At 33.4% G+C, this 13,724-nt stretch overlaps 1 protein-coding gene across 1 annotated transcript in view; it reads left to right on the top strand.

The window, feature by feature from the left end:
- Positions 1-11,520, top strand: part of COL5A2 (collagen type V alpha 2 chain) — a 142,519-nt gene extending 130,999 nt beyond the window's left edge. The window contains exons 47-54 of the mRNA XM_081261733.1: positions 78-131; positions 2,531-2,638; positions 2,963-3,016; positions 4,034-4,141; positions 5,944-6,235; positions 7,685-7,872; positions 9,212-9,451; positions 10,110-11,520. Of these exons, the coding sequence (XP_081117859.1) occupies positions 78-131; positions 2,531-2,638; positions 2,963-3,016; positions 4,034-4,141; positions 5,944-6,235; positions 7,685-7,872; positions 9,212-9,451; positions 10,110-10,256 (1,191 nt within the window). The 3' untranslated portion in view covers positions 10,257-11,520. The remainder of the gene's footprint in view (positions 1-77; positions 132-2,530; positions 2,639-2,962; positions 3,017-4,033; positions 4,142-5,943; positions 6,236-7,684; positions 7,873-9,211; positions 9,452-10,109) is intronic.
- The last annotated feature ends 2,204 nt before the right edge of the window (positions 11,521-13,724 follow it).

Raw genomic sequence — 13,724 nt, 5'->3', positions numbered from 1 at the left:
TGTAAACACATGTTTTTTGACATCCTGTGTCTATATATGTATGTTTTTAAATGCCAACTTGTGTGATATTTTTCTAGGGTTCTCGGGGTCCTATAGGACCACCAGGTAGAGCTGGAAAACGTGGTTTACATGTAAGTCCTTTGTTCTCTTAACAAATGCATGTTTTCTTGCACAAAATATGCTTCCAAAGAAGAAGTATGATTTAAGATTCAGAAATGGGAGGGATGGAGAAATGCTATTCAATGGATACTAAGTTATAGTTGGAAAGAAACAAGAAGTTCTGATGTGCTGTTGAACAGTGGGCTGAATGTAGATAAAAATAATGTGCCGCACATTTCACAAAGTAGAAGAATGGATTTTAAAGTTTTTACCATAAAGAAATATAAGTGTTTGAGGAGATGGATATATTTTTCCTCATTTAGACATTACATCATATGTGCATGTATCAAAACATCACATTAGTACCTCATTAATAATTGTTTCAATTATCAATGAAGACTAGAATCACAGTTTTCTCCCAGAATAATAGGTTACAATAATGTATCGCTCTCCAAGATGTTCTCAAAATCATATAGGACAGCAAATCTGCAATCTCTTGGTATTCTTGAAAAGCACCATTTAAATATGTTTTATTTTCAACTTTACTGTCTTTGGATGGTTTCCAATCTTTATGCTGTTTGCTTTTGGCTGATTTTTAATTATTATTATATAGATGCTCTATTGTTTTATGTTTATACTTATGGTGGTTTAATAGATCATATTTCTTATACTCATACATCAATGTCTATATTCATGAAAAACAATTATATCCATAAAACCATGGTCATATTTTTTATATTATGACTCTCCACTTTGATTTGAGCTTGACTGGCAAAAGATTTCATAGTAGCACTACCTGTCAAATAAATGGTTTTCTAACCAGTGACAGAAACACTATAGCTTTATTTTTCATGAAAAAATGAATTTTAATTAATTTAAATAGATGTTTTCTGTTATAGTTCATTCTCAACTGTGAAATTTTTTGGCAACTTCAAAATAAAAGAACCTTTATAACATTATAAAAACATTCAGACTAATTTTGATGTTCACCTTTACATTGGTATGTAAATATGTAAAAGCTACTAAAATTGTTTTGATTTTATTATAAAAAGGCTGACAACTAGGTATTCCAAATCAACAACCAAATGCAAAATAAAACCAAAGAAACCAATAAGGGAAAACATTAACCTGAGAACCAGTGGATTTGATGATTCCATCCATCTTCCAAAGGCAGATTAATAGGGTTCCAGTTCTGTTTTAGGAGAACTCTAAAGACAGCAGAAGCTGACTTCATATTGGGGAACACCACGCCACTTGTCACTTTACTGTGAACCGTTGAACCCTTAGAATTGTTTTTATTTCTTAGAACCTAAAACAACAACTGACTAACTCAAATCAATGAGAGAATTTTCACCTCTTCTGAGGTTGCAGTTCCTATGACAAAATAAGATTCCTCATTTTTCTTTTATTTTTTAGGACCAGAAATTCAGGATCTGGGTACAGATATTACAGTTAAACATGAGAATAACATTATTTTTTTGTATTTTCTTTAGAAAAGGGTAGTTTATTGATGATACTTTGATTTTATTTGCTCAAATATTTACCCCTTTCTTAATATAGTCACAGCTGACATTTAGTTTATTTGCATATGCAAATTTCTTTTTCTTTTTTGGAAAGGTGGTGGGTAGCCAGGGATTGAACTCAGAGGCACCCAACCTCTGAGCCACATCCCCAGCCCTATTTTGTATTTTTATTTAAAGACAGGGTCTCACTGAGTTGCTTAGTGCCTTGCTTTTGCTGAGGCTGGCTTTGAACTCACAGTCCTCCTGCCTCAGCCTCCCAAGCCTCTGGGATTACAGGTGTGTGCCACCATGCCTGACTGTGTATGCAAATTTAATGAACATTTCATTCTTAGAGGAAGCATGGCAAATAAAAAAAAAAAAGTACTTTGAGGTTTTTTGTTTCAAAGAATCTATTTACAGGGAAATATTTTTACATTATGATATCTGATAAATAAGTGAAATGTAATTTTTTGAAAATCTTTCAAATAGGTTAGATCAAAGTTAAAAATATCTCATTTAAATATAAATTATTTTTATGCTTAAAAAGGATAACCGTTTAAAAACTGAATCTTTAGGAAAGCATAACTGATCACCTACAATTCTTTGGAAATAACAGACAAAAATCCTATGGCTCTTTAGATAAGTAAATATGTTCATTCATATAAGATACAGTATTAAAAGTTATGGTAAATGCAGTTGTCAAAAGTAAAATTGCCGGCTGGAGTTGTGGCTCAAAGTTAGAGCACTTGCTTTTGGCACTTGCTTAGCATGTGTGAGGTACTGGGTTCGGTACTCAGCACCACATTAAAAAAATAAAATAAAGGTATTGTGTCAACCTACAACTAAAATATAAATGTTTTTTAAAAAAGTAAAATTGCAGAAAATTGTAGTATCAAGACATAACATCCATGCCATAACTGTATTTCTAGGGACCTCAAGGACCCCGTGGTGACAAAGGTGATAGTGGAGACCGAGGTGACCGGGGTCAGAAGGGCCACAGAGGCTTCACTGGTCTTCAGGGTCTCCCTGGCCCACCTGTAAGTTATTCTTTATGTTTATCTGCTGTTAACACAGAAGAATTTTTTAAAATCTCATTTTAATTTCAAAATTACCTATTATACAATATAATTGTCCACATATAAGCTATAATTTTGTAGGGTAGATATAAAACAAAATGTTACTTGCATTTTACTCCTATGGATAGTTGTCTTTAATAGTGACCATCTCCTGGAAACATTGTAGAGATAGATGACTTAGTAGTTGATACTGCTAAAGTCAATGACAACATATTTTAAAACTGACAATGGCATAATGCAAGATCTAAATATTTGAACAACATTTTCAATTTTATTCCTGTTTAGGGTCCAAATGGTGAACAAGGCAGTGCTGGAATCCCTGGTCCATTTGGCCCAAGAGTAAGTAGCAAAAGTAAATAAGTTGCAGGTACAAATAATAACACCTTTGGTGACATAACACAAATGTTTCAGTTTAGTTTTCATGATATTAAAACTGGAGTTGGTTCATGTTCTCTGAAGGTGGCATCAATTATATGAGACAAACCAGCCAGCAATTAATATAAGTAGGAATATCCTCTAATAATATGGACCCACTTTGGAATCTCTGACCTAGGATTTGTAGATATTCATCTACTCATTTCTTGCTTTATGTTAATTTAAATTTCCATTAAGCTTGGACCTACTCATGAAGTGGAGACAAATTTTGAAGCTGGATGTATTTTGTCCTTTAAGTAATTATGATAGTATTATGATAGTTCCTTAGAAATGGTTTGTGTGCAGCTAATTTGGAAGCAAATCATAAAATGAAACCAATATTTGAAGCTTTTAGAAAGTCTACATTCATATTAATGCTTCCTGTAATAAATTATTAATGTAATAATACAATTGACACAATAATTATTTAGGTGAATAGAAAGAGGAGTCTAGAAAAAAATTAGAAAAATTAATTAACAATGAATCTTACTGTGTCTAAATACATTGTAAATAAATCATGGATAAAATTGAAATAATAGTATAAAATTACTCTGTTTCTACAGGATAAGCACCCCAGATTAATTTATATCTAACCCTCCAACTTTAGTCATTTTCTTATTCTGAATTAATTGAATTCCGAACTAAATTTATTTGAGATTTGATGAAACAATTGTTGCCAATAAAAGTAGATGATTAGTCTATTAAAGACTTTACACTGATCTTTTACAATGCATGGATGAAGGAAAATTCATGTCTGATGAAATTGTAAATGCTGAAAAGTGCCAAAAGGTCATTTATCAGTCATTAAGAAAATGCATCTGAGAAATCATTGTAACAGCTCCATCAGCACAGTAGTTCTTGGATTAGAGAGGGGCATTGTAAAAAAAAAAAAAAAAATTTTTTTTCCACAGAATCTAAAACAGAGTCATTGTTTTCTTTCAGGGTCCTCCAGGCCCGGTTGGTCCTTTAGGCAAAGAAGGAAACCCTGGGCCACTTGGGCCAATCGGACCTCCTGGTGTTCGGGGCAGTGTAGGAGAAGCAGGACCAGAGGTAAAGTCATAGGGGTTTACACACAGGAAATGCTGTTGAGAAAAACAGCTTAGATTCCATCAAATAATGTCTGTGCAGCCTGTTGAACAAGAGACTTAAGGGGGCCCTGAAAACAAATTTCAAAGCCACACAAGAGCTTGTTTATATAAGTAACTATTTCAAATATTTTAATATAGGTCATTTAGACTATAACCAGGCTTTGATAGAGATAACCAGGCTTTGATTTCATCTGATACTATGAAAGCAAATAGCAAGTTAAGATTATATTTATGTTGCTTTGCTTTAGATTACATATTTTAGGTATCTGTGGGATGTAGTTTGTATGTCATGAAAATGCTGGAAAATGAAGTATATGACTGAGATTTTTCTACATTGCAAATAACATTCAGAGAGAATTTTAATTAAAACCTTTCATTAAAAATTCTTATAGTTTTGGTTTGAGGAATGTATATAGTTATAAACTGCATTAGCTAATCTTTAGCTTCTCAGACCTCTGGGAAGCATCTTTGGTCTTCATGTGCAAATGTACTAGTATGCACATGCGCATGTGTGCATATGAATTTATGCTTCTCTCTGGGCGTTTCTTTAATCTAATTTACCTCTCCTCCTTATTTTGTCTTTGCTCCTCAATGGTAATGCCATTAAACCAAATATTTACTATTTGTTGTGTGGGTCAAATAGGCTTATGTTTCTTATGGTCAAGAAAAATGTTTCCTACTAATTTCTTTGCGAATAGAAAACAGTTATATAATTAGAATGCATTGGATTTATGTAGCTCTTGGTTGACTTTATTTTGTGGTTCAGTGGTCTTTGGTAGACAAAAACAAACAAACAAACAAACAAACCCAAATCTTATTCCCCAAGGTTAGCATAAAGGAATGTATGTACCCATGATGACCTTATAAAATGTATTTATAAGACCCTTTTGAGAATGAGAGAGCATTGGCACTGGGGCTACCACAACTTGCCTGATGCCACATAACAAGTGGCAGAGCCATTGTTAGAACTCTAGCCTTCTGATGCCCAGGGCTGTGCTCTATGTGTAGTTTGAATGTGTCTCTTCAGGTTTTTGCCTGTTTCTTTCAAGCCGTTGAGTTTGTCCTTGGGAATTGCTGAAGGAAATGAATAGAGAAGACCTTTGTAGTCCCTGCCACATTTTTGTGCTTATCTTCCTTTTAACCCAATAGTTCTCATTTGACAAAAGTATAGGAGAGCTCTTTATGTCTGTAAAAATGCTAGTGAGAACTTTCTTCCATTTTATTAGTACAGAGAATTTTTATGTGCATGGTAATTCACACATATAAAACGATTTCCTTTGCTTCCCTTTGATTAGAAAGTAGGGGAAATTCTCTTGTGGGTGTTTCTTGTGGGTATTTCCTTGGTATTGACATGCACCTTATAGAACCAGCACCCTGTGCCCCTGCAGCTTTTCTTCATCTTCCACCCATAAATGCTTTGAAAAAATTTTAGTTGTATCTTGCTCAAGGTAATTTTGAAATGATGTACATATTTGCATGTTTTCAATATAAATTATATTGTGTCTTCAAGATAGACATCAAAGCAAATATTTTGTACTTTAATCTTTATTTATCTCAGATGCTGACTTGCAGATATGTTTCCTGAAAAACATATCCTTGGAAAGCTATAGCTTAGCAGGCCAGCACCATCTACTTACAAAAGGGCATGAGTGACAGATTTCCCAGAACTGTCAAATTGGAGTGTCACATCATATCTCTGTGTACCACACCCACATAAAAATAAAAGCATTATATTAAATGTCTTTCTGATTTCTTTTTAATTAGGGTCCTCCTGGTGAGCCTGGTCCACCAGGCCCTCCAGGTCCCCCTGGCCACCTTACAGCTGCCCTGGGTGATATCATGGGTCACTATGATGAGAGCATGCCAGATCCACTTCCTGAGTTTACTGAAGATCAGGCGGCTCCTGATGACAAAAACAAAACTGACCCAGGGGTCCATGCAACCCTGAAGTCACTCAGTAGTCAGATTGAAACCATGCGCAGCCCTGATGGCTCTAAGAAGCACCCAGCCCGGACCTGTGATGACTTAAAGCTTTGCCATTCCACAAAACAAAGTGGTAAGTGGACAGCGGCCCGTTTGAGCAGAGGGTGTTGTTTCTGTTGATGTTGCTCTCACCTACATTTAAAAATATTTTATTAATTTTCTAATTAGTGATAGACACAGAGAAAAAGAAATACACATGCCACAGAGCTCTTACAGTTTAGTTGTGGAGAAAGTAAATGACATGAAAAATTATAGGGCAAGATGATATGCACTGTAATAGAGCATATATTCTATAAATGATCTAATTTCAGAATAGTTCCATTTCCATCCAGAAGTCCTAAACAGTGGTAATTTGTAGAGAATAGAAAACATTTCATATCTATGTATCTCTCTCTTTATCTATTTAACTACACACCCACACACACACACACACACACACACACACACACAATACTTGCTGAAGCCAAATTAAACGTTTATTTACCTATATGACCTCTCAGAGTTTTAATATGTTACCATATATTGTTGGATTGTTGAGAGTCAACTAAAGTTTTGCTTGAATATTGAATTCCTTTCATGTAGTTTAATGTTCTATGAATCATACTTCTGGAATTTTTTTGCAGGCAGGAATAAGTTATAGTAAGATTGGAAGGCTTTTTTGGAATTTTGAACTATGAACTATGCTTAAACTTTGCCTTATTCTATTATTTTGATTGTTCTAATAAGATCCGGGGAAGAGAGATCCTAGATCATAGGAATAAGCTGAGAAATATTCAAGAGTTTCAGTTAACTATGAAATGACATTGACAATGGTGTTAAAAATATCATCTTTCCAGAGTAGCCAATTTTATTATCAAATTATTTATATCCCACCACTCTCCTTTCACTCTATTTAAAACTTGATTTTTCATATATTTACAGGCAGATTCATGTATATACACACACATATATGCACAAATACACATTTTTTAATTTATTTGATTTTATGTCTAGAATGTAGCACTGTCTTTGGTATGTCCTGTTTCAAAAACCTATTATATATGAGCAGACTGATTTCAAGAATGGCTGATAAGATGATTCATAACAATTCTATTATAGTTCAACTCATTTATTTATTTCATTCATAGTTTAAATAATACACATTACATTCCAATTATAATTTTCTTTAAAAACTTTGGCTTTTTGAATTTAACGAGAACACACTAATACAGGCAAAGCCACTTACAATATATCATCTCTTTTTGCTATATTTTCTCTTCTGTAAAATGGAATAACATTTATTTCACACGTATGTTTTGAGCCTTAGGTACACAGTTGGGCAAAGTGCCTTAGAGCAGTGACAAGTATTTGGGAAATCCCCATATATATAACAATTATTTTCTTCTTTAAAGCATGGTCTCTGTTAAAAGAGACCTTCATTGATAATTTCATATTTCTAATTTCTGTGTTAATTATTTTGGAGATTCATAAACATGTTTGAGGGTTTTTTTTACTTAGCAAATATTTGTCATTTGGAAAATAGGTGAATATTGGATTGATCCCAATCAGGGATCAGCTGAAGATGCAATCAAAGTTTACTGCAATATGGAAACAGGAGAAACATGCATTTCAGCAAATCCATCCAGTATACCTCGTAAAACCTGGTGGGCCAGCAAATCTCCTGACAATAAACCTGTTTGGTATGGTCTAGATATGAATAGAGGATCACAGGTAATTAAATAGTTTATTCAAGATTATATATTTTATCATATTTTTGTGTTTATTTAGAATAATACTATTCGATCTTGACCAGGCTTATTTTAAAGTGACATATTTTCCTTAGTTACAGTTGCAATACCAAGGCATAAACCAAGTTTTATGATGAGTCAGCTTGACGTAAATTTTGAATTATAATTTTGCAATTGATGAAATGTAGAGAAGTAGTTGTTTCTAGGATTAGTTACTCTAATTGACGCAGCAGTGACAGTGGAATGGACCTGAAGGGATCTTGCCACAGTTGAATGACAGTCTTGAGGAGTCCTGGGTAACTCTTTGCTAGATCTTTTACTGATGTTTGTCCTTATGACCTGATTAAACCTTTTGCAACCTCAGGTTTACCAGCTTATAGTGAGGCTAATAATTCAGATCCCAGAGTGTCCATATGAATATAAGTGTTTAGTATAATATCTAGAATACACTAAGTGATATATAAATATTAGATAATCTTTAATAATGAAGTCATGTTGTCAATTTTATAGTATTATTAAATCTTAAAGCATATGTGTAATTATATAAATTTGATTAATATTTTTCTGAGTTCCAATCTACCCTCTGCTCCTTTCATGGTCTAGTATTCAAACTTTCACCAGGCCTTGATAATTCCATTTTAATATTTCATCCAAGATCTCCTTATGATGGCCAAACTCTGAAATTTTCCTTCCACTTCTGCTCCTAACCTTTCCCCAGAACTCATGTTCAGAATCAACATGATGCGAGAACCCTGAGTCTAGCTGGATATGCTAGAATCTACCATTATTTAATAAACAAGAAATTTTAAAACTTAAATATAAACAGTTGAAATGTAATTTAGCTTATATGACGTTATGTAAAAAACTCAAATGGGAGCCCTGAAAAGAAAACTTAAAGTAGAAGATGAATAAAAAAGAGCTTGTGGTCAATTATTTTTTGTCTAGAGGAAAAATTTTAAATTCATATTTCCTTCAAGTTTATGATAATTAGGTAGTAAAGATTTTATTCTAATAGCTAATTTCTAATTCTTATTTAATAATAATGACAGTAATGAGGTTTTTTGATAGATGATCAAAGCAGATTTTAAAATAGCTAATCTTTCTCTGGAAAATTATAATTATTGTTGGTTTCATCACCTCTCATTCAGGGTAGTAAGGACAAAGATTATTACTTGTTAATATGTTGGAAATTTCAGGTCATTTTATACGTATAGCTAGAGAGCCATATTATATAATACTTAAAGATTTGCTAAAATCAATTTATCTATCTGTAACACATTAAGAAGTTCTTCAGTATTGAATATAAAAGACTTTGTTTCTAGTTTGCATACGGAGACCACCTGTCACCTAATACAGCCATCACTCAAATGACCTTCCTGCGCCTGTTATCAAAAGAAGCTTCCCAGAACATCACTTACCTCTGTAAAAACAGTATAGGATACATGGATGAGCAAGCCAAGAGCCTCAAGAAGGCTGTGGTTCTTAAAGGGGCAAATGATTTAGAAATCAAAGGAGAAGGGAATGTGAGATTCAGATACACAGTTCTTCAAGATACTTGCTCTGTAAGTACTTTTCATCTACACTGATCAAACTTATTTTTTAAAAACATACTATCATAGTACTATAAGTGGGGACAGTTTTGCCTTGTATATAAGCTCAGCAGCATTTTGTATATAGTTATTCTTTAGGGTCAACTTGAATGGGTATTAACACATGAAGCATGATGGAAGTGTTAATATAAAATAGTAAAAAAAAAAAAAAATAAGAGCTGGAACCCTAACATTGGATCCAATTCTTTTCAATTCTGTTTTTTTTCTTCTGCAAGTCATTTAACTTTCTGAATCTCAGTTCCATGTGTAAAGTTCCTTGATTTTAAAATGTATAGTCAATCACTGATTGTCTCCCACTGGCATACCTAGATATAAAATAAGGAAGATATTATAAGATAAATTATAATTTTATTTGTGACAAACAAAACCAATACTTTTATAATTTATATTGCTGCTATTTGGGAAGCTGCTAAAGATAAAAGGAAATTTACCTAGAAAGAAGTACTTTCCAGGTGTGCTGTTACCTCACTTGAGGTTACTAGTGCTCTGACATTTAAGTAGTATTCTATAAATAATTGATTTTATGTTATAAAAGTTGCCTGGGGAGGTTTATATCTAACATTCAAAAAAATTGTATCTACTATTAATCCACTGCACCCTTTATTTCTAGAAGCGAAATGGAAATGTGGGCAAGACCATCTTTGAATATAGAACGCAGAATGTGGCACGTTTGCCCATCATAGATCTTGCCCCTGTGGATATTGGCGGCACAGACCAGGAATTTGGCATTGAAATTGGGCCAGTCTGTTTCATGTAACACAAGCTCAGACAGTGACAGTGAGCATCACCATCAATGATGACCACCCCGTTCACAAGAACTTTGACTGTTTGAAGTTGATCCTGAGACTCTTGAAGATATGGCTGATCATGCATCAGCACTGTATATATGGTCTTAAGTGCCTGGCCTCCTTATCTTTCAAAATATTTATTTTACTTACAATCATCAAGTTTTAATTGATTTAAAATAATTTTCAATACAAGTTTAGAATCATGATGACCAATGACAATGATCACCTTTTAAAAAAAGTAAACTCATTAAATAAATAAATATCTGTTTTCTTCAATTTATTTCAATGTAATAAAAAGGTTGCTTAGTATTTATGAGGAAATTTTTCTTGGCAGGTAGCTTAAAGAGTGGGGTATATAAAACTACAACACATGTTTATTTTGCTTGGCTGCAGTTTGAAAAATAGAAATTAGTTCCCTTTTGGGATCCCTTATTCCCAGATCATCAAGAAAAAAAGAATCAAGATGTTTAATCTTTGACTGAAACCCACATGTGTGTCTTGATGTACTATTACTAGTGTTAAAAGAGAAGCTTAAAAAAATACAAGTTTATCACTGTATTAAATGGAATCTTTAAATAACATATTCAGTGCAATTTTAGGAGAAAAAGTAAATTTCTCTCATTTCTCAAATTTTTGCAAAATATGACACATGTAGACTCATTTCTCATTCAATTTTAAAAGTACCTTTCCCTTTTGATGCAATTTATCAATACTGACAGAAATTACACAGATACACTACTTAATACATTTCCTTCTTCTTATTTAAGAAGACACTAAATGTGAAATAAGTACACATACAACTTCATAAATACATTTCCAGGACCCAAGATTGAGGTTCCTCCACATAAATATAATTTCATCTTCCTGAAGCAAATAATGAAGAAAAAGATATAAAAACCCAGAGTTATGGAGCTGACTCTAATCAAATGTGACGATTGGAATTAAACTATTTGAAATTTGAACTTTCATAGGAAAAAAGATCCAACATTTCTTAGCATGAGCTACCTCATCTCTAGAAGCTGGGATGGACTTAGTATTCTTGTTCATATTTTAGATACTGAAAGGTGCTATGCTTCTGTTATTATTCCAAGACTGGAGATAGGCAGGGCTAAAAAAAATATTATTATTATTTTTTTCTTTTAATGATGGTGCTAAAATTCTTTCTATAAAATTCTTTAAAAATCAACATTGTTTCATCAATGCCATTTGTGAAAATGTATCTGTTAGACTTCCCATTTCAGAAAGAAAGAGCATTGTTCTAATGCCTTTTCACTGTTCCTCTGTCATACTGTATCTGGAATGCTTTGTAACATTTTCATGTTTCTTAGACCAGGACATGTAGGTCCCTTGTTTTTTTCTTAATTGCATTTGTTGGCTCCATTTTTATTTTATTATTTAAAAATAAATAGCCAGAGTCATCCAAAGGATAAGCCATGCACACAACTGTGGTCATGTATCTCTGCAAAGCATCAAATTAAATGTACGCTTTCATCATGTCAGTCATTTTTTTGTTTTTTGGAATTCCTTTAAACACAGTAGATTGATATAATTTCCAATAGTAAATAATAATAATAATAATAATAATAATAAGGTGTTGTGGTATTCTGCATTTTCTGTTTGTTTGAAAGATACAACAAATATCTTCCATCATGTATGTACCTGCTTATAAATGAAAATCTATCTGTAACATTATCCACAAAGGCAACAGGGCACTAATCATCAATGTTTAGTCCTTATAAAATGCCAGGATAGTGTTAGGTAAAAGACAGGGTATGGGGAAAGGAGAGATAGAAAAGGTGGAAGTTAGGGTAATGCCTCATGCCTGCAGCCCACCTAACACTTCCTTTAAAAAGGGAAGCTGGTCAACCACAAGGAGAATTCAAGAACCTAAAGGGAAAGTCCCCTATCTTGGGAGGGACTGACCTAAAGTTAAGTTGGTACTAGTTAGCATATCATTAGCTTTGTGGCTTGCTCCCCCACTGTGCATTTGCAGGTAGGTGGGGGAAAGAAACTATGGACTGGCAGTAGAGAAGAAATTTTGTCAAAATCAGTTGTCAATCAAGGTACTAATCAAACCCAGGTCCACCCAGGGAAAAGCACAGCCCAATAAAAGCCAGCTTCACTGTGTAGACAGGGTCTTGAGGTACACTTCTCAGTTCAGCCCACTCTGTTCTCTCAGCGTGTTCTTTTGCTTTTAATAAACCTTTGTTTTGCTTGCCAACCTCTTGGGTCTCACTCAATTCTTTGTTCAGGACAAAAACCTAAATTTAGCAGGATCCCCTGGGGACACCTGCTTGGGCATTGGTAACAGTAGCACTATTGATTAAAAAAGGAAAGATGGATTTTGCATGGCTGAATGGACTGCTAATAAAACAAGTCTCGATGTGTATCATACAGAAATTTAACCTAAATGTTTTCAGTTTTATTTTTAGTATTTATTTCACAACATATTTTTTCCAAGTTGTTTAGTATTTGATCTCTGTATCTTGAATGTGGATATTTATATAGCTGAAAAAATTTGAAAGTTTTGTTGAATTTCTTGTAGGTAAAAGCTTCACAGGTTGCACAAGTTCAGATAGGTGAGCCAGAAATATGTGGTGATTCTATTTAGTGAAACACTGATAGTTCTCAACTATGGAAATATCCATTCTTATTTGAAGTTCAAGAATCTTACAAATAAAAGGCTGTCCAGACTATTCTAAAGCCTTCAGATTTCTTGCCTATTTTGTAGATCTCTTGGTCCGGTTAGACTATTGGACTCCTTCATGTCCTGTAGGCACCTCAAACACTACACAATCAAAAGTGAAATGCTTTACATTTGAGTAGAAGGTGGTATTAATTACTTGTTGATTTATTAAAATACAAATAAAAATGAACAGAAAGGAAGAAAACACAAAGGAAAGATGAACACAAACAATGCTGAAAAAGTCTCAAACTCATAACACAAAGTTTGATAAATTCTGGACAGGTTTAAGGTGATTTGTTTCAAATTGAAAAGATATTCAAGGAAGCTTTATCAAGTATCCCTCCTCAAGAAAATGCCTTTATACATCCAAAAACAAGTGCAAAATGTCTGGCAACAAAACAATGATTGGAAATATCACACTCAGAGTCCCTATCCTACCACAAATAAGAACACCTCAGGACAACTTTTTATTTTTTAATGTGAGATTATGAAAATTTCAGGGGAGACCAAAAATAACTTCCTTAAAAGTTAATTTTGGGCTGAGATCTAACAGTGGCAAACCAAGTAGTGATCCAGCAACACTAATCCCCAAACCTTAGCACAGGGGACACGCCTTGAAATGGACAGTTCATTCAAAAGCAACTTTTTATTTTAGCCTTTGTTAATGCATCATTTCGTTCAGTTATGCTAATGTTGGTATTTCCTTAGTGGTCAGTCTTTTTTTTTTTTAATTTTTATACTCTATATTCTC

The sequence above is a fragment of the Spermophilus citellus genome, assembly GCF_964194105.1.
Source record: "Spermophilus citellus genome assembly, chromosome: 11".
NCBI lineage: Eukaryota > Metazoa > Chordata > Mammalia > Rodentia > Sciuridae > Spermophilus > Spermophilus citellus.
Note: the sequence above shows the minus strand (reverse complement) of the source record. Positions and strands in the feature narration are given on the sequence as shown.